This window comes from Acanthochromis polyacanthus, chromosome 24 (assembly GCF_021347895.1).
Source record: "Acanthochromis polyacanthus isolate Apoly-LR-REF ecotype Palm Island chromosome 24, KAUST_Apoly_ChrSc, whole genome shotgun sequence".
Taxonomy (NCBI): Eukaryota; Metazoa; Chordata; class Actinopteri; family Pomacentridae; genus Acanthochromis; species Acanthochromis polyacanthus.
The window spans coordinates 321,264-343,071 of record NC_067136.1 but is presented as its reverse complement, the minus strand read 5'-3'; the positions used below and the strand labels follow the sequence as shown (position 1 = coordinate 343,071).

The 21,808-nt window shown below is 43.1% G+C and overlaps 1 protein-coding gene across 1 annotated transcript in view; it reads right to left on the bottom strand.

Annotated features, from left to right (window-relative positions):
- Positions 1–4,961: 4,961 nt before the first annotated feature.
- Positions 4,962–21,808, bottom strand: part of LOC127532729 (high affinity immunoglobulin gamma Fc receptor I-like) — a 30,417-nt gene continuing 13,570 nt past the window's right edge. The window contains exons 2-6 of the mRNA XM_051944760.1: positions 13,945–14,244; positions 13,624–13,866; positions 12,178–12,279; positions 7,030–7,116; positions 4,962–5,955 (exon numbers count right to left, since the gene is read on the bottom strand). Of these exons, the coding sequence (XP_051800720.1) occupies positions 5,912–5,955; positions 7,030–7,116; positions 12,178–12,279; positions 13,624–13,866; positions 13,945–14,244 (776 nt within the window). The 3' untranslated portion in view covers positions 4,962–5,911. The remainder of the gene's footprint in view (positions 5,956–7,029; positions 7,117–12,177; positions 12,280–13,623; positions 13,867–13,944; positions 14,245–21,808) is intronic.

Sequence of the window (21,808 nt, the reverse complement as noted above, 5' to 3'; positions counted from 1 at the left end):
TAAAGGTCACAAAGATTTCATTTGTGAACATTTTCTGCTGAACGCAGCATCAACAGTTCCTGTTTTCTTCGTTTTAGTTTTGTGCTCGACTGTCTCAGTGTTTCTCATCTTTTGGTTTTTTGTTTCACTGGTGGACGCTGAGGATGGACTCTGGAGGGATTACCAGGAGGTGAACGAAAGAAGACACAAAATGACAGAAATGAGACACAAAAAGGCAAAAATGAGACAGAAAACAAGAAATGAGACAGAAAACGACAAAAACGAGATGGAATATAACAAAAACGGGAGGGAAAATGACAAAAACAAGACAGAAAACAACAAAAACGAGACACAAAATAACAAAAATGAGACACAAAACAACAAAAACAAGACACAAAATGACAAAAATGAGACACAAAATAACAAAAATGAAGAAATAACAAAAACGAGATGAAAATGACATAAACAAGACAAAAAATGACAAAAACGAGAAAGAAAACACTAAAAACAGAGAAAATGACAAAAACAAGACAGAAAATGATGAAAAGGAGAAAGAAAAAGACAAAAATGAGACGGAAAATGACAAACACAAGACACAAAATGACAAAAATGACATGTAAATTGACAAAAACATGACGCAAAATAAAAACAAGACACAAAATGACAAGAAATGAGACACCAAATGACAAACACGTCACCAATAGGTGACCCTGGAGGGTCTTTGTGATCATCAGATGCAGCTCCAGGATGGTGGGAGTTTCTACTTGAGTTGGTGTTCTCCATGGACTGAAGGCTAACGTCCAGTCCCTATCTGACACCAACTTAGAGGCTAACGTCCGGTCCCTATCTGACACCGACTTAGAGGCTAACGTCCGGTCCCGATCTGACACCGCCTGAGAGGCTAACGTCCAGCCGCTATCTGACACCGCCTTAGAGGCTAACGTCCAGTCCCTATCTGACACCGCCTTAGAGGCTAACCTCCAGTCCCTATCTGACACAGCCTTAGAGGCTAATGTCCAGTCCCTATCTGACACCGCCTTAGAGGCTAACATCCAGTCCCTATTTGACACCACCTGAGAGGCTAACGTCCAGTCCCTATCTGACACCGCCTGAGAGCCTAACGTCCAGTCCCTATTTGACACCGCCTGAGAGGCTAACGTCCAGTCCCTATTTGACACCGCCTGAGAGGCTAACGTCCGGTCCCTATCTGACACCAACTTAGAGGCTAACGTCCAGTCCCTATCTGACACCGCCTGAGAGGCTAACGTCCAGTCCCTATCTGACACCGCCTGAGAGGCTAACGTCCAGTCCCTATCTGACACCGCCTCAGAGGCTAACGTCCGGTCCCTATCTGACACCGCCTTAGAGGCTAACGTCCGGTCCCTATCTGACACCGCCTCAGAGGCTAACGTCCGGTCCCTATCTGACACCACCTCAGAGGCTAACGTCCAGTCCCTATCTGACACCGCCTGAGAGGCTAACGTCCGGTCCCTATCTGACACCGCCTTAGAGGCTAACGTCCAGTCCCTATCTGACACCGCCTGAGAGCCTAACGTCCAGTCCCTATCTGACACCGCCTTAGAGGCTAACGTCCAGTCCCTATCTGACACCGCCTGAGAGCCTAATGTCCAGTCCCTATTTGACACCGCCTGAGAGGCTAACGTCCAGCCGCTATCTGACACCGCCTTAGAGCCTAACGTCCAGTCCCTATTTGACACCGCCTGAGAGGCTAACGTCCAGTCCCTATCTGACACCGCCTGAGAGCCTAACCTCCGGTCCCTATTTGACACCGCCTGAGAGGCTAACGTCCGGTCCCTATCTGACACCGCCTGAGAGGCTAACGTCCGGTCCCTATCTGACACCGCCTTAGAGGCTAACGTCCAGTCCCTATCTGACACCGCCTGAGAGGCTAACGTCCAGTCCCTATCTGACACCGCCTGAGAGGCTAACGTCCAGTCCCTATCTGACACCGCCTCAGAGGCTAACGTCCGGTCCCTATTTGACACCGCCTGAGAGGCTAACGTCCAGTCCCTATCTGACACCGCCTCAGAGGCTAACGTCCAGTCCCTATCTGACACCGCCTGAGAGGCTAACGTCCAGTCCCTATCTGACACCGCCTCAGAGGCTAACGTCCGGTCCCTATCTGACACCGCCTGAGAGCCTAATGTCCAGTCCCTATTTGACACCGCCTGAGAGGCTAACGTCCGGTCCCTATCTGACACCGCCTTAGAGGCTCACGTCCGGTCCCTATCTGACACCGCCTGAGAGGCTAACGTCCGGTCCCTATCTGACACCGCCTTAGAGGCTAACGTCCAGTCCCTATCTGACACCGCCTGAGAGGCTAACGTCCAGTCCCTATCTGACACCGCCTCAGAGGCTAACGTCCAGTCCCTATCTGACACCGCCTGAGAGGCTAACGTCCAGTCCCTATCTGACACCGCCTGAGAGGCTAACGTCCGGTCCCTATCTGACACCGCCTCAGAGGCTAACGTCCGGTCCCTATCTGACACCGCCTTAGAGGCTAACGTCCGGTCCCTATCTGACACCGCCTCAGAGGCTAACGTCCGGTCCCTATCTGACACCGCCTCAGAGGCTAACGTCCGGTCCCTATCTGACACCGCCTGAGAGGCTAACGTCCGGTCCCTATCTGACACCGCCTTAGAGGCTAACGTCCAGTCCCTATCTGACACCGCCTGAGAGCCTAACGTCCAGTCCCTATCTGACACCGCCTTAGAGGCTAACGTCCAGTCCCTATCTGACACCGCCTGAGAGCCTAATGTCCAGTCCCTATTTGACACCGCCTGAGAGGCTAACGTCCAGCCGCTATCTGACACCGCCTTAGAGCCTAACGTCCAGTCCCTATTTGACACCGCCTGAGAGGCTAACGTCCAGTCCCTATCTGACACCGCCTGAGAGCCTAACCTCCGGTCCCTATTTGACACCGCCTGAGAGGCTAACGTCCGGTCCCTATCTGACACCGCCTGAGAGGCTAACGTCCGGTCCCTATCTGACACCGCCTTAGAGGCTAACGTCCAGTCCCTATCTGACACCGCCTGAGAGGCTAACGTCCAGTCCCTATCTGACACCGCCTGAGAGGCTAACGTCCAGTCCCTATCTGACACCGCCTCAGAGGCTAACGTCCGGTCCCTATTTGACACCGCCTGAGAGGCTAACGTCCAGTCCCTATCTGACACCGCCTCAGAGGCTAACGTCCAGTCCCTATCTGACACCGCCTGAGAGGCTAACGTCCAGTCCCTATCTGACACCGCCTCAGAGGCTAACGTCCGGTCCCTATCTGACACCGCCTGAGAGCCTAATGTCCAGTCCCTATTTGACACCGCCTGAGAGGCTAACGTCCAGCCGCTATCTGACACCGCCTTAGAGGCTAACGTCCAGTCCCTATCTGACACCGCCTTAGAGGCTAACGTCCAGTCCCTATCTGACACCGCCTGAGAGGCTAACGTCCAGTCCCTATCTGACACCGCCTCAGAGGCTAACGTCCGGTCCCTATCTGACACCGCCTTAGAGGCTAACGTCCGGTCCCTATCTGACACCGCCTGAGAGCCTAACGTCCAGTCCCTATCTGACACCGCCTGAGAGGCTAACGTCCAGTCCCTATCTGACACCGCCTGAGAGCCTAACGTCCAGTCCCTATTTGACACCGCCTGAGAGGCTAACGTCCGGTCCCTATCTGACACCGCCTTAGAGGCTCACGTCCGGTCCCTATCTGACACTGCCTTAGAGGCTAACGTCCAGTCCCTATCTGACACCGCCTGAGAGCCTAATGTCCAGTCCCTATTTGACACCGCCTGAGAGGCTAACGTCCAGCCGCTATCTGACACCGCCTTAGAGGCTAACGTCCAGTCCCTATCTGACACCGCCTTAGAGGCTAACGTCCAGTCCCTATCTGACACCGCCTTAGAGGCTAACCATCTGGGTCAATGACCTCATTTACACAGTAGTGATACCTTTGCATGTTACTTCGTTTATTCTTCACTTTTGTGTATTAAAATCTTCTTTTTGACACCGTTTTGCATTAAAATGAGATTTTTTGAAATTTTTGTACATTAACATCGAGGCTTTGTACAATTTTGACATGTTTGTACACCGGTATCTGGGCTTTTTGATTGTGTGTCAAAATCAAAATGTTTACACTTTCTGTAGCATTGCTATCCAGCTTTATGAGAAATTTGTTCATGAATATTCAGCTTATTGACACATTTGTTGATTAATTCAATAATATCCAGGTTTTTGACATTTATTATCCATATTTATTCGTTAATGTCCAGGTTTTTGACACTTTTGTTCATTAATATTCAAATTTTTGAGATTTTTGTTTGTGAATATTCAGGTTTTGAGAGTTTTGTCTATTAATATCCATGTTTTTACCACTTTTGTCTGTGAACATTGAGGTTTTTCCACATTTTTGTTGGTTAATATTCAGCTTATTGATACTTTCTTTGTTCAGGTTCAGGTTTTTGAGACTTCTGTTCATAAATATACAGGTTTTTGACACTTTTGTGCATTGATATCCAGGTTTTGTACACTTTTGTTGGTTAATATCCAGATTTGTGAGAATTTTGTTCATTAATATTCAGGTTTTTGACACATTTGTTTCTGCACACTTTTGTGCATTGATGTCAATGTTTTGTACATTCTCTTGATTTCTGACACGTTTGTGCACCAGTATCTAGGCTTTGATTCATTGTGTGTTAAAATGTAAATATTTCACTCTATTTTTTGCATTCCTATCCTGGTTTTTGATACTTTTGTTAATGGATTTCAATGGTATTGACATTTTCAGATGCAATTATTCAGGTATTCGATACTTTGCATGTCATAAAAAAATCACATTTTTAGCAGAGATGTTTTGATATGTTCAACTAAAAATCCAAAGCAATCGATGAACTTTCAGGTAATGATATCAAACAATATGAATTTTGAGTCTTTATCGAACTGTAGTATACAATGATATGATGCCTTTTCCAGTCCTATATGTCCCAAATATCTCCACTGATTGGTAGAACATGTATCTACAAAGGTACTCCAAATTCACCACAGTTGTTTTATCAGATATAATTCTGCAAAACATGGCTAACAAGTCTGACTTTTTAACTCTCTGTTTCATTCTATGCAGATGATGCTCTTTTCTACTAGTCTGTGAGGATCACAGTAAATTAACTGGAATAAATGTGTGAAAGCTGAGATGCTGATGTCTCTGAATGTTCTCAGGCTGACTGAAGCAGACGTCCTGATAATGAGCTCAACAGACCTCACAGCAAAACCACAAACGTCAAACTGCACAGTGTTGTTTTATTCTATTCTGGATATTTTATACATGATAAGAAGCTCATTTACAGCTTCTCTTGATGGGAATGTTCTCTGTTTGAACAGCTTCTGAACTAAACAAGGAGATGTATCATCAACTAAACAATCAAAACTCTTCAAACACATGAAGAAAAAACACTTCTGTACAGAATTTTCAGCTTCAGAGTGATGGTGTTTATAGTCTGCGGTTGTGGTTTCTGTAGGTGTGTTCTTTGCTATCTGCACTGAACAGTCACACACATCGGTTAGCCACAACCAACCAGAACCAGTCAAATTTTCCATCCAACATCTCTGAAACCCACAGAACCACATGAGAAGAACAGCAAGCAAACTATTGATCCAGCAGAGAAACCTGATCACTGCTGCATAAATAAGATATAAATAACAGAACACAGAATCACTAGTTACCATTAGATTCTGTTCAACAGGAGACATTTAAGATGTTCTGGTTTTAGTCGTTTAGTTTCTGCAGTTTCTTCACTCTTTTGTATGAATCTATTTGAGTGAGAACATTTAAAAATCTCCATAGAAAGTGAATGTACTGTGTTGTGACTGGCTGTGTGGACCAGTTAGAGGCCAGCAGCTCACTGGTTGGACTGGTGGACTACTTCAGTGATGAGTAGATGACCTGAGGCTCCAGTGGAAACTCTGAACACAAACAGAGAAAACAGAATGAGAACAAGCAGCTCTGCACAAAAACAACACAATCATGTTAATATGCAGCAAAATGACCACAGGAAATAAAGTTGACCTTGTACATCAATTGTACATCATTTTGGATAAATTTTGAGTATTTTTGGGAACATTTTGAGACGTTTAATTTTATATTTGGACAAATCCTGCATCGTTCTGGACAAATTCTGAGTAATTTGGAGCATTTTTTTTTTAGCTATTTTGTGAACCTTTTGAGCCATTTGGACAAATTCCACCTCATTTTGAATAAATTTTGACAAATTTTTTGGAACATTTTGAGAAATTATGAGAACTTTTGGAGCGATTTTGACAAGTTTTGCATCAAATTTTGAGTATTTTTTGGAACATTGTGAGAGATTTTGGCATTTTTGGAGCCATTTGGGAAAAAAATTTACAGCAATTCGGACAATTTTGAGCATTTTTGGGATAATTTTAAGCTATTTTGGGAACTTTTCGTGCCATTTGGACAAATTCTGCATCATTTTGAATACATTTTGAGTAATTTTAGGAACATTTTGAGAAATTATGGGAACTTTTGGACCCATTTGGACAAATTTTGAATCATTTTGGACAAATTTTGAATCATTGGAGTGGATGGTGGTTGATGATGACTTCTAGTGTCCCCACAAGTTTCAGATGCATTTTGTTTAGGAACTGAACCTGAATAAACTCAGACCTGTGGAGTGAGCAGAGAAGCAGCATGATGTTCTACAGCTGGTTTTAATGTTGTGGCTGATCAGTTAAAACAGTTCAGATACTAAAACACTGCTGAACATTTGATGCATCAGGATTAATAATCAGATACTGCAGATAATACTCCTGTACTTTTCCAAGTATTATTTTAAATGATGAAGCTGTGACAGAATATTTTTGAAGTGTGGCATTGATTCTTGAAGGTCACTAAAGGGTCTGCGTACTCGTGGACATCCCTGTGGTTTCTCTCCCTGATGACTTTTAAGGAACAGTTCAACATTTCAGGAAACATTTCTCTTCTTTCTTTCCAAAGTAGAGAATAAAGATCAGCTGTACCTCTGCTCCTGTTTGGTCTGATGACTATTTGTCCATAGCTGGTTTCTTTTGTTCTCACTGCTGAGTAAACTGCAGCTGGATCTCTGTCTGCACAATAAAACACAGAAAATACATCAGTTCAGTGACACTACTGACACCACCACGGTTACTTTACAGTGTTAAACTAATTATTTTCCATGTAGCTTTATAATCAGACTCGTTAGGAGCTTTATAAATGTTGTTTCTTTTCGACTTTTACATTTCTACAATTTCATTTTGCAGATGCTTTTATATTAAGCGACGTACATCTGTGAGTAGCTCCGACACAAGCAAGGATCTCGTCAGGAGAAAACAACCTGGACAAGAGCCATAAAACAAGTTCAAGAGTCATGATAGGACCTTGGTGCTTACAGGAAATAGACAAAATTAAGACTAAGAGAGACTCTGCAGATTGAACAGTTTGGTAACTCATTCCACAATCAGGGAACCACAGAGGGGAAGAGTTCAGTTATTGACCGGTCCTGTTGTGGTGGTTGGATCAACCGCTTGTTACTGGTCGAGCGTAGTGAGATGGATGGAGTGTAGACCCGAATGAGAGAGTTCAGGTAGGAGGGAGCTGTTTTCATGTGGGGAGGCCTGTCAGTACGAAGTTACAAAAGTTGATCCGTGACCCTGGACCAGGAGATGTTCAGACAGGAATGGTCTGATCTTCCTGATGTTGTACAGGGAGAATTGACACGACTGAGCAACAGAGGCTCCATGAATCTTGAAGTTTGGTTGGTCATCGATCATGACACCCAAGTTTCTGGAGGACTTTGTGGGTTTGAACTGCATTGATTCCAGCTGGATGTTGACTGGTTGTTGAATTGAGGGGCTGGCTGGGAGGACAAGGAGCTCAGTCTGGGAGAGGTTGAGTTGAAGGTGATGTTTTTTCATCCATGCCAAGATATCTGCAAGGCATGATGCCGACTGTTATCTTTTGTCTGGGATGGCCGAAAATCGTGTCGTGTGTAGAGGCCTTAAGACTAACCCAAAGACTACCCCTAAGGCTCGCCCTAACACTAACTAACACTACGAAGTACGTGAATCGTCGTGAACACATAATAAGCGTGCATCATCTACCCATGAAAAATAAACAACCGAAGCATAAACAGAGCTCATACAATCACAGGAAAACTAGCCTAACATGAATTCTACAATCACAGGGAAACTAGCCAAACATGAACCCTACAATCACAGGGAAACTAGCCAAACATGAACTCTACAATCACAGGGAAACTAGCCAAACATGAACCCTACAATTACAGGGAAACTAGCCAAACATGAGCCCTACAATCACAGGGAAACTAGCCAAACATGAACCCTACAATCACATGGAAACTAGCCAAACATGAACCCTACAATCACAGGGAAACTAGCCAAACATGAATGGATTTAATTTGTATTTATTTAATAACAAACTAAGTCCTGTGGCCACTATTTACAGTGGTGTTTGCATGTTTGCTAGCCGCTCATGCTAGGTGAATAACCTGGGAGCTGCTATATCCTTCCATGCTTCATTGTTTTCTGTTTGGTTGTGGTCCGAGCTGGAGGACACGTCTAAAAGGATTCTGCTGCCACAACTCTACCAGACTGTCTTCTTTGTTTGAATTCTACAATTCCACAATTTCATTTAACAGACGCTTTTGTCCAAAGCGACGAACAACACAAGCAAGAATTCAGACATAAGGAGAAACCTGTAGTAAGTGCAAAAAGTGCAAAAAGTGCGATTGGTCAAAGGTGTTGCCATCAAGTTGCAGAAGAATTGCTAACCCCCCCCCCCCCCCCCCTTTTTTTTTGTTTTTTGTTTTTTCACCTTTGTCAGGGCTAAATAAGTGCTGGGATTCTGGACCACCTGACTTATTCTACTCCTAAGGTGGAGTCAGATTAAGTGCCTAGGTGTTCTCTGAACAATTGAGTCTTCAATTGTCTCTTAAAAGTAGAAAGGGACTCAGCAGAACGCACAGAGTTTGGTAGATTGTTCCACCATTTGGGAAAAACAGAGGAGAAGAGTCTGGTTAGAGATTTCAAGCCGTCTCTCACATGCAGAGCGAAGTGGGCGTGAAGGGGAGTAGACCTGGATCAGGGAATCCAGGTAGGCTGGGGCCGTTCTTGTAAATGTTTTGTAAGCCAGGAGGAGAGTTTTGAATTTGATTCTGGCTGCAACTGGAAGCCAGTGAAGGGAGATGAACAGGGGAGGGAGGTGAGAATTCCACATAAATACTTGCTTTGATGCATTTTGTCACCACAAATCATCTATTTGGGTTTATTGATCAGTACACAGGGGTGAAAGTAAATCGGAACGGTCCGGAACTGTGTACCGGCAAAAGATCTGGTGGCGGAACGCAGTTCCGGGAAAAGATTTGGTGGCGGTACGCCGCTCTTCCACTGGTATCTATGGGTACGCCCATAGATATACGCCGCCAGGCTGCCTGCTATTGACCGGAGTTCACATATGAGAGTTCACTCAGCAGTACGTGAGTGCGCATGCGTGTCTACTTCCGTAACACAGCGATTGTTATGGCCAGTAGCAGCCAATAGCAAATAGGTGCGCTTGATATATTGCACTGGGACATTTTCCACAACTAGTCAATAGATGTCAATAAGCGCTGCTTGCGCCGGGACGGGTCGAGCAGTAAATTACACCTGAAATTCCACACGTTCTTGTGATTGGCTGAAAAACTTTCAACAGGATTTACAATGGTTAGCATCGATGTACATTCAGGGATGAAAGTAAGCCGGAACGGTCCGGAACTATTACTAATAGTTCCGGCAAGAATTTAAAACTACTTTCACCCCTGTCAGTACATCATTTCCTACTCCATTTCTATTGGTTGGTTAGTTGATGTAGGTTGCAGCAGCATCACACTGAGAAACGATCACCCCAAAGACCCAAGACCAAAGCAACGACCGTCCTTGAACCTGTCTCACAGTGAGACGTAGGACCACCGATTTAGAGCTCAGACCAAAGATATCGCCTCCATTCTCTCACCGTTGTTGTCTTTGGTCTGGGACAGCTGAAAATCACACGGTGTGTAGAGGCCTTTATGGAGACAGCGAATTGAATAAAAATAGTGGTCTGACAGATGAGGTGGAGTGACACAGATTCAGTAGAAAATCAAGTCAAGTGCGTTTCCTGCTGTGTGTGTGTGTGTGTGTGTGTGTGTGTGTGTGTGTGTGTGTGTGTGTGTGTGTGTGTGTGTGTGTGTGTGTGTGTGTTGGGGGGGGGGGGGGGCTGCTTGAGGTCAAATGATGCCACAAGTGACAGAAAGTCATTTCCTGGGGCTTTGTCTGTGTGAACATTCATATCTCCCATTACAACAAGTGGTGTGTCACAGTCCTAAATGACTGACAGCAACATGTCCAGTTTAACTACAGAGTTTCGTAGTTGACATCCTAGAGGACGGTACATGACAACAACAGATGCAGTGACACTGATTGCATGGTATTTAAGACCTCCTCTGGTTATGTGGGAGAAGATGGAGTCAGAGAGCAGCTGGTGGTCAGTGTTTTCTGGATGGATGCAGCTTTCACTCAGGGCTAGCAGCTGAACATCTGAAGAATTAGCCTGTGTTTGGGTTAATTCTGCTTTTGCTGTTCATGACGAACAACCCAAATTTAACTGGTCATTATTCATGAGAAACAGGAAAGAAGACGACCACAAAGCTGCTTGATTCTCAGAATAAAACCACAGTAGCAGCTTCCTTCTGTTGGTTCCAGTGAGGTGTGATGTGAAACTGGCCTGTTTTCTCTGAACAGTGTGGTCTGTTTTGGCTGGTGAGTTTATATATAGATCAGTATTAAGTCTTTCTGTGTTCAGACCAGTTTTAAACTCGGTCCTTCTGCTCTTTCACATCGTCTTACCATCACATTTTTACACAAAGGTGCTGATTTCTAGTTTGTCTATTAAAAAAAACAACAAAAACAGTAAAATGAAACACAAACATAACACAACAGAGTGAAATTCTGCCTGCAAGACGACTGTCAGGGTAAGAAAAACCCATCAGATTGCATTACATACTGCTGTGTGTTACTACTCAGGTTATTGACACTCTTGTTTGTTAATGTTCAGGTTTTTTACATTTTTGTTTTCTAATATTCAGGTTTTTAAGATTTTTGTTCGTTAATATCCACACTTTTGTGTCAGGGTTAGGGTACTGTGTGTCTGCTCTCTGGGTTCAGACCTCCAGGACCGTGACCGTGTGAGCTAGCCAAACATGAACCCAGCAGGCGTGTCATCTGGTAGGCGTGCCAGATGACATCAGACTGGCAGTCTGATCCTAACAGGCTGTAATCTGCTCAGTCCTGGTCTGCCCCAGTCTTCCATCTCCTCCATGGATGCTTTCTCTGAGGACGATTCCACAGAGAATCCTGCCCATTACCGAGCAGGTAGATGCCTCCCTGTTGTTTCAGAGTGGGCCAACGGTGCCTCTGTTAGTCCTGAGTCAGTTGACGCCATCCCTGTTGTTCCCAAGCGGGCCAACATCACCTCCATAGGTTCTGAGAAGGTCAACACCACTGTCTGAGGGGTCCCACCACTGCTGGCCTTCCAAGGGTCCCCATCATGTCTATCACCGGCCTCCCAAGGGGTTACACCTCCGCTGCCATGGGCCGCAGTCTGACCTTGTGGAAGACAACAACCTTTGGCCCTGACTGCCTGACCTGCCCCCAGGCCATCCACCAGAATAATCACACCTGCCCTGCCAGTATGACCAGCCTCTGGGTCGCCCCATCTGCCTGCCCCTGGATCCCCTTCCTCATCTGGGATTCTCCACCAGCACCCTGACCAGCCTAGCTGTGCACCAAGAGGAGCAAGTAGGGGAGGAAGGGTAGTGTCAGAACCCCATCCTTCTTGTCTTCTGCTCTCTTTTTATACGTTGTTATATTATCGCATGTTAGTGTCACATTTTTGGACACTTCTGTGAATTATTATCCCGGTTTTCAACACTTAATTACATTTAAGTTCAGGTTATTGATGACAGACTTTCCCCAGAACCACTAAAACCCAGCTGCAGCTGTGTTTCTGAGCTGTGAATAAAGCTACCAGTGTCCTCTATCAGTCCTCTCTACAACTGTTGGACTCTTGTTCTGCAGCTGAACCACCATGGAGACAAAGAAGAGCAGCTGTACCTCTGGTCTTTGATCGGCCTCCACCGTCTTTGAAGACCATCTGTCCATAAGTGACGTCTTCTCTTCCTTTCACTGCCGAGTAGACTGCAGCTGGATCGCTCTCTGTAAAGTCAGATAGATCCAGATCACTGCAGGTTCTACAGCTGATACCAGAACAGAACCAAGACACACAATGATCCTCTTCATAGAGGCTGGAATGGAAGATCAGGTTAGAACCGCAGACACAAGTGTTACCAACAAGTACAGTTCACACTTTGACAGTTTTTTTCTTTTTAACACCTCTGCTGCTGTACAGGATGGAAACACTGACCTCAGAGCTGCTAGACTTAGTCAAACATCTTCATGCATCAACTTTATCTGAATTTAAACACAGATAAACTGAACTTCAGTATTGGCATGACATAAAGTAGAACTGTGTGAGGGTCAGAGGAAGGAAACTCTCTGAATAACAGTTTTTAGAGCAGCCTGCAGTGGAACAAAGAGTTCTGATCAGAAACAGGAACCTTGACGACCACAGAGCTGCTGGTTTCCTTTAACAGACTCACCACAGGAGACACAACACACAGTCCATCACACCAAGAACACACTGAAAATAAATCATCAGATGTAGAAACTGTGTTCTGGTAAAGATGTGGAGGATTAAAGCTGCAATAAGTTTAAATCTTGGTGATCTGTGAGCAGAGACAACAAAGAAGAGGCTCTGAGGGGGAATTCCTACAACTACCAGAATGCTTTGCAGTCTGTTACTTCCTGCTTCCTCAGCTCTGTGATTGGCTGAAACACTGATCCTGCTGAGGACGGACTCTAACAGTCTGAAGTCAAACCTGGATCCTCACAACTCCATCCAGGAGACTGAAGAAGAAGACGTCAGTGAAGGAAACAAAGAAGCAGTGAAACATTCTTCATGGAGAAACACGTCTTATTGTAGAGTGACTCTTAAAAAGGTCAAATAAATTATTTATGTTGTCACAGAAGAACTTTGGACACTCAGCACATAAAACTCTACCTCTGCTCCGTCTGATTGGCTGCTGTTGATGATGTAATACTCTGATGTCACTGTATGTGATGTCATCTCCTCCAGCTTCTCCTCCATCAGCTGAAATCAACCAAAGAGACAGAATTTAATCTGTAAGAATCTTAATGAACATTTAATTGATGACATTGTTTTTGAGTTTGTCTCACCTTTAGGTCTCCTGAGAACACGACGTCTCACCAGTAGAACCAGTAAAACCAGTAGAACCAGAACACCAACACATGCAACAGACAAGACCACAGGAAGATCATCAGCAGAAGAACCAGAAGAACCAGGAGTAGAGGTGGATGTAGGAGTTGAGGTGGATGTAGGAGTAGAGGTGGTTGTGGGTTTCCCTGAAGAGATATTTAATATTTATTATCACATAAATGTTGAAACCTGCTGAAGTCGGTGCAGAAAACACCTGTCCTCACCTGTGACAGAGATCCAGCTGGATGGAGACTCTCCATGACTGCTGATGTTACACCTGTAGAGGCCTTCATCAGACCTGGAAACATGGAGGATGGTCATGTGATCTCCGGGCTCAGTCCTGATGAGGGAGCCATCTTTATAGAAAGCAGCTGGGAGGCGGGAGTCCTGCTTTGATTGACAGCTCAGAGTGAGGGGATCTCCCTCCATCACAGGGAGGACAGGACTCTGCAGGATCACTGATCCACCTCAACACAGAGACAAACTACAGCATTTCATCCATTCACACACAGCTTCATCAGCACTGACTGCACAGCTCATCTTACCAGAAACAGTGAGGTTGATGCTCTGACTGGCTGCTGCCTCCATGGACTCACACCAGTAAACTCCACTGTCATTTTCAAGCATGTAGCTGATGTTACAGCTGGAACCAGATGGTCTTCCCCATCCATCTCCACACTGAGTTCTGGTTCCTCTGGTGGTGTTTCTCCTCAGAGTCCATCCAGCAGATCTGTCTTCATCCTCACAGCTCAGAGAAACAGAATCTCTTTTAAAAAACTGAGATCTGTTGGGACTCAGGTTCAGCTTCACCTGGTTTGTTCTGCAGCTCATCAGTGAGAGCAGAACTAAAGAGAAATCAGAGAATTATTCAAATTAAAAGTAGAGTGAATTGCTCACAATATAAAATATCAGAAAACAGTCTGAGATTTGTCGTCTTCAACCCTCTGAACTCTCAGGAGCTGTTGTTTTGTTTTTGTTTTTTGTTTTTTGTCTTCTTAACTCCTGAATCATTTTTTTCCCAAATGTCTGATATTTTCTCCATGTAATGACAATAAAGCAATTTTATTCTATTCAGCCACTGAGAATGACGGAAACCAGGAAAACAAAGAACAAAGTTCCATTTCTTTGATTATTTTTTTTTTAAAAAGAAAAGACGGAAAAAATGGAGGCTCCACATCCTGCAGTTAATTCATTACAGGAAGTAACTGAGATCAGTTCAATTAGTTTCCACTCGTCTGCTCTGTGGAAACACGACCTGCAGTTCAACAGAAAACGGAATTTTTGTCCCCTCACTGTTGGTCAGTACTGGCTTCTTTGTTTTTTTAAATAATTTGATTGGAGTGAATGCTTTTTTTTTGTAATGTATTCTATTTAATTTTTATTTTATTTTAATAAGACAATGAAGTGATCTGGGTGAGGCTTTCAATGTTATGAAGGTTGATGAGTTCAAGGATCGTCTCAAAATTGAGTTTTGTTTTTTAACACAAAAGGGTCATTCTATGTCAAATCAACCAATATCCAAAAAAGTTCCAGCAGCACCACCTTTGATTTCCACCATATTCAGTCTGTGAGTGCCATTAGGTCCAAAGGAAGGTAGGAAACAGGTTCTCTGTAATATGTGTATGCATTTTGCTTTTACACCCCATTATATGGGGGTAGGTTTATTCCTACAACTGATAGCCGTCATTCTGGTAGGTACTTCACATTGCCATAATTCTTGAAATATGACAGCTAAAGGCCTGAAATTCACAGGATCATCTCATTTTTCACTACTGATTACAAAACAATCAGACTTTTAGCCCTAGCCTGAGTGTGAACATTTTTTTGGAGGGTTGATTTCTTGAAAAAAAAATAAAAATCTTAATTTCGCCCATGTCTTTATAGCTCTCTGTATGCCATTTAAATCAATAAATTATGACTCCTAGTATTTAATCATTGAGTATGGGTCTTGACTGATATTTTAGAACCACTGTTGAAGTACTCAGCTGTTTAGTTTGTCTGCAGAACCTATTTTAATTAGGGATGAATCTGGAATTTTGTGAAATTCAACCATATTTTTCACCATGTGTGATAAATAGCACCACTCTGAAACTTTTAGCAGTGCATCTTCATATTCCAGTAATAAAAATATATATATTTTTTAATTCATTCATTTCAGGCGATGTCAATAACAATGCAAAAACAAACTTTCCAATATGGTAACATATACGTAGAATGCCTGAAAAGAGAGTAGGAGAAAGAAAACTTATTTAATCAAAATATTGAATTGGTGTTGTGGCTCCTTCATATAGAAAATCTATGTCAAATAGGGGCCTGAAAGTGCAGCCCGGTCTCACGGGGATTCGTGAAACTGTCACGTCAGTTTTTATTTCGGGTTTCGCTCGTGGTGAGCGGCACGAAAAACATGACGACATCGTGTTGGTGCGCACGAAACCGAAACAAAAACTGACGTGACAGTTTCACGAATCCCCGTGAGACCGGGCTGGAAAGTGCCCTCGAGCAGCATTTTGGCCATATAACATAACATATTATTTTGAAGTTTCAAATGTGTCATATTGCACCTCAGGTATATCAGCAGATGTTATTAAACCACACTTATTACCTGTTGAGGCCAACACACCCAGTCTAGGGACACCACAATTATTTATACTGATGTTGTACTTTAAGGGGAGGGTTTGGTACAAGTTCTGAAAGTCTCTACCTCAGTCTAATAACTCTCTGCTCTTCTGTGGGCAATTGGAACTTAAATTACTTTGGTACCTTGAACTGTACTTCAAACCAGTATTTGTGAATTATACCTTTCTGATCTAAAGAAAGGGCAGCAAGATGGCTACAGCCATGCAACCCTGCTCGGTGGGGCAGCACATGAAATCCAGTGATTGCCATTAAAAAAACAAAAAAAAAAACCTGGAACAACTAGCCGGCCTTGTCGTAGCTCCAGGGCTTCATGGGAATGTTTCCAAAACTAACAGGCTAGAGTCAGTGAGTGCAGTATTTCAAACTATCTCCATATAGGCTTAGATGGAGTGTTGCAACCATCTTATCATATATAAACAACAAAGAAACCTGTATCCTGTAAGGGCCTGTGACACTTCTTTGCCCTAAATCTGGCAAAAATGATGGCCGAGGGCATTTTAGGCCTCCTTTTGGCCTAGATTTTCAATATGAAGGTGAAAGAACACCAATTCAATATTTTGAAGTTTTGACAACTAGTACACAAAGATTCTTTGCAAAAAGTTTCAGAGTGGTGCTATTTATCACACATGGTGAAAAATGTGGTTGTATTTCATGAAATTTCAGATTCGGCCCTAATTAAAGTAGGTCCTGCAGCCACACTAAACAGCTGAGTACTTCAACAGTGGTTTTAGCATGTCAGTAAAGACCCATACTAAAGAAAGAAATGCTAATTTAATATTTTTTTAGATTAAAATGGCATACAGAGGCCTTTCAAACATGGGCGAAATTAAGATTTTTGCTTTTTTTTTCAGGAATTCCACCCGCCATAAAATTTTTCACACTCAGACTTGGGCTAAAAACATGATTGTTTTGCAACTAGCAGTGAAAAATGAAATGTTCCTGTGAATTTCATGCTTCTAACTTGTACATTTCAAGAATTATGGACCTCTGAAGTATGTACCTGAATGACGGCTATCAGATTTAGGCCGAAACCTACCCCCTTATAATTGGGTGTAAAAGCAAAATGTGTACACATATGACCAAAAATCTGTTTGCTATCTTCTTTTGGGACCTAATGGCACACTGAAACTGAATATAATGCAAACCAGAAATGGTGCTGCTGGAGCCATTTGTTGACTTGAGATGGAATGACCCAAAAACAAAACTGAACAAAACAAGAAGAACAGATGCAAAGTTAAGATGCTAAAGTATAATTGACAATCTTCAACACTAAATGACTCACAAACTTCTTCCATTTGCAGACATTATGGTCATGTAGGTACTTTGAAGATTAAAATATGACTTCCCCACAGAACATGAGATCTGAGATCACCTAGTTGGTGTACAAAGCAGTAAAAGTATAAAGCAGACACATTTTATGGCTCTAAGTTCATCCCAGTCTGTTTCTTTGTGTCCACTTTCCTTGTTAATGGTTAAAGTTCCTCTGCAGACCTTTCATGTTTCCTCCTCCATCATCAGTAAAATCAAACAGATTCTCTACTTACAGAGCAGACATCGTACAGACGTTTCCTCCATTGTGCTACTGAGCCGTCTGAGGGATGGTTTTTATTTTAATGTGACTCCATGTAAAGCCCGCCCTCTTCCTCTCTGTTTGTTCTTCCTCTCTCACTCAGACAGGAGCAGATTCAAGCTTTTAGTCAAACTAATATTAATCAAATATAATTATAATATAATTCATGTTTTATAAAAATTAAATTTAAATAAAAATATAAATCATGTTCTGATCCATCACCATCAAATGAAGTTTAGAATAGGCCTCAGAAAGTATTTACTTACAAAGTTCTAGTTTGGTTAAAAGACATAAAAATGTACACAGAACTACAGTTATATTAGAATCTGAGTTTTAAACAAGATAATTCTGTTATTTCTGTCCTGGATCTTACATTTAAAGTCCCTTTCCTGCCAGCAGACATTTCTCAGGTCCTTCACAGATGGAACATCAGGTAGAAACTTTACAACACAGGAACAGAATGTTTAAATAATAATACATTTCACAATATCAGATAGTTACACAAAATCACAATCAAGGTGTGGAGAGGAACTGACACAACCAGAGTCCTTGAAAGACTCAGGCTGTTTCTCAATTCCAAGTATGCAAGTCCATACTCGTGTACTTGGTAAGTATGGACTTGCAAGTATGACTCCGAAGTACAGACTCCCGAGAACGCATCGAGGTTAAAGTCCATTTGGAACACCAGCGTACGTGATGACGTCGCCATCTCAGTTCATACATGTTCAGTCTCTGGGTTCATCTGCTCCGGTTATTTTTACTGTGAAAAACAACCAAATGGAGCAGATATAATGGGGATGGCTAGTAACTACGTCATCGTGTCCAAAAACGTCACTTCCGTGTCCTACCAAACCAACGATATAATGGTGCTGTGTTGTGTCCCGTGTTGCAACAATAGAAATGATGTAAATAAAATGATATCTTTCTACCACTTTCCTCTGGACGAAAAGGAGAAGAGAAGATGGCTGACACTGATAAGGTAAGTCGGATTTCTAATCTTAGAAAATACGTTTAGCGCCGGGAGCTAACGTGCGCTAGCTAGTATTAGCCGCTTGAATCATGTTACCGTATTTTCACGACTATAAGGCGCACATGAAAGTCTTAGATTTTCTTCAAATTGTGCGGCGCGCCCTATGGTGCAGTGCGTCCTGTGTGTGTTGTTGTAAGGCGGACGTAGACCAGGTGGTTTTTTCCACGTATCACCATCGCTGTTGATCTGTGACTCTATGCGTGCCCATCTCACAGCCGATGTGAAAAAACAAGTGAAGCAAATGAACTCTGAGCTTGCTGTCATTCCAGGAGGCCTGACAAAGGAACTCCAACCGCTGGACATCGGTGTGAACCGGCCGTTCAAAGTAAGGCTGCGAGCGGCATGGGAGCGATGGATGACCGATGGAGACCACAGTTTCACTAAGAGTGGAAGGCAGCGCCGGGCGAGTTACGCCACAGTTTGCGAATGGATTGTAGATGCTTGGGCTAACGTGTCTGCTGGCACTGTTGTTCGAGCTTTCGTAAAAGCCGGCATCATTTCCGAGGCGCCGCACGGCACGGAAAGTGACTCTGACAGTGAAGAAAGTGAACCTGGCATGTTTGATGGAGGTTTAGCGCAGCTGTTCAATTCAGAAACAGAGGATGAGGACTTCCATGGGTTTGATTGATGACGATTACCGGTAAAAAAAAATGTGAATACCAAACTCAGTTTTGCTCCCGCTCTATTTTTAAATACGCACACTTGTGTGCTTGTTTTATCCGTGTGTTTTACCATGCCCGCGCCTATTGATGATTAAAAAAATGTTAGTACTTTGTAATCAATACTTAAATAAAGCACAACCAAACTCAGTTTTGCTCCCGCTCTATTTTTAAATACGCACACTTGTATGCTTGTGTGTGTGTTGTTGTTGTAAGGCCGACGTAGTAGAGGACACCATGAGAATGTTAAAGGGGGAAGTGTGGGCGTGGATTGTATATAAAACCCTCGCCATATAATCAGGTGCGCCTTATGTGTGTGTTAAATACAGTAATGGCACACATAACTGAGACTGCGCCTTTTGGTACAGTGCGCCTTTTGGTCGTGAAAATACGGTATCTTTTTGTGTTATGAGGAGTGTTTGGGCCGCATTACAAAAGAAACTAAAAGTGGTCGAGATTAAAGTCTCTGATAATAAGTTTATACTTTTAATTTATAAGAATAAAGTCTGCCGAGGGAGACTTTTGTCCCTGTTTTGGGGACTTGGACTTGCTTGACCAATCTGCCCAAAATACTCGACTTGACTAGGATATGGGTCTATGTGACTCGGATTTAATTGAGTCCAACACTTGGACTGACTTGCTAAAAATGTTTGGCTAAGATTATTTTAACTGTTATGGATTCATGATTAGTGTAAAGAGATGCGTAGTTATTTACATATGCAAATTAGCCATGTGCTCCCGGCAGAAGTTAGCGCTAGAGTGTGCTGCTGGGAATCTTCAGAGTGTAGTTTTCTAATCTAACATAACAACTCTAACAAAGCCAAGTAAACGACATTTAACCTCACACAGATGATAAAGCTAGCTTTATTTCTGACATCCTGTGTTTGTTAGCTTACACTACTTAGCTACTCACCTCAACACTGTACTTTTCCCTTTTCATTGACGCCTGCACTTTCCCTTTAAAACCACCTGCCAGCACACTAACTCTTACAACTCTGTTTGAGTTGTAAGAGTTAAGACCTCGCTTTACCGACTTCGGAAAATCCGTAAAATAAGATGTCACAGTGAAAAAGGTGACCAGTTCTTTCGCTACTGCCATTGTGTTTTCATTCGGTGCGCCGCAGCGTAGGACACGGAAGTGGTCCGTGACGTCACACTAGCCATTCCCATAACAGAGCCCTGCATGTTCATGTTTTGATATAAAAACAGTTACTCTGTATGTGTATATTCAGGTTTGTAAGATCTTATAAATGTTTTTTTCAATGTTTTCGAGTCTCTGACTTATTGACAGCTGTAGTTGGTGATTGACTGAACAGTTTCATTCTCAGTTCTATCAGTGGATCCACTAAAACTTTTCAGAAATTGATCACTGAAAAATATAAAGCCTTCAGGAGGACACCTCATAATGTAGGACTGTTTTCTCTGACTATCCACTCATAGCTGTCTAATCTCACATCTCTGAAACAGTTGGAGTAAATTTTTAAACAGGCTTTATCTGATAAACTGACCACGTTTACACAACTACTTTCTCACCTGAAATAATCTGAAAACTATATTGTGTCACAGTAACAGTAGTATCCCCCCAAAAAACTTGCTACCTCTGAAAGTTTCCTCTTCAGCCTTTCCCGCTGGTCGGCATGAAATGCATTATGGGATATTTGGCTGCCCCAAGTCTGCACAAGTCTGGTCCGATGCAGTCTGGATAAATGTGGGTACGGACAAGGACGCATATTGACAGTATGCCAGCAGGTAAGGCACCTGGTCCTGATGGCTTCCCTGCTGAATTTCTTAAACAATTCTGGTCAATGTTAGCACCCCTGTTCTTCAGGACAGTGACAGAGATTAAAAATAACGGTTACATAAGTTCACATATGAATACAGCTGCAATTAAATTATTATTGAAACCAGACAAAGACCCTACACTTCCCTCCAGCTATCGACCTCTGTCACTAATCAACACTGACATCAAAATTATCTCTAAAGCACTCGCCTCTAGGTTGGAGAAAATTATCCCGTCAATGATCCACCATGATCAAACAGGTTTCATAAATGGCCGACACTCCACCAACAATATCAGAAGACTTCTTAATCTAATCTCTCTGACACAACACCACAATAAAGAAGCTATCGTTATGTCACTGGATGCAGAAAAAGCCTTTGACAAAGTCAATTGGTCCTTTCTCTTCGCTGTGCTCTACAAATTTGGATTTGGAGAGTCGTTTATCCAGTGGATATCAGCTCTGTACAACTCACCCAAGGCTACAGTAACCACTAATAGAATCACTTCACAAAGTTTCAGTTTGCAAAGGGGAACGAGACAAGGATGCCCACTCTCTCCTTTATTGTTTGCGATCTTTATCGAACCATTAGCAACAGCTGTACGTCAGAGCAGTGATATCAAAGGTATATGTGCTCTGGAGACTGAACACAAAATTAACCTATACGCAGATGACATTTTACTTTACCTACAAGAACCGAAAACCTCAGTGAAGGAAGTATTTAACCTCATTACA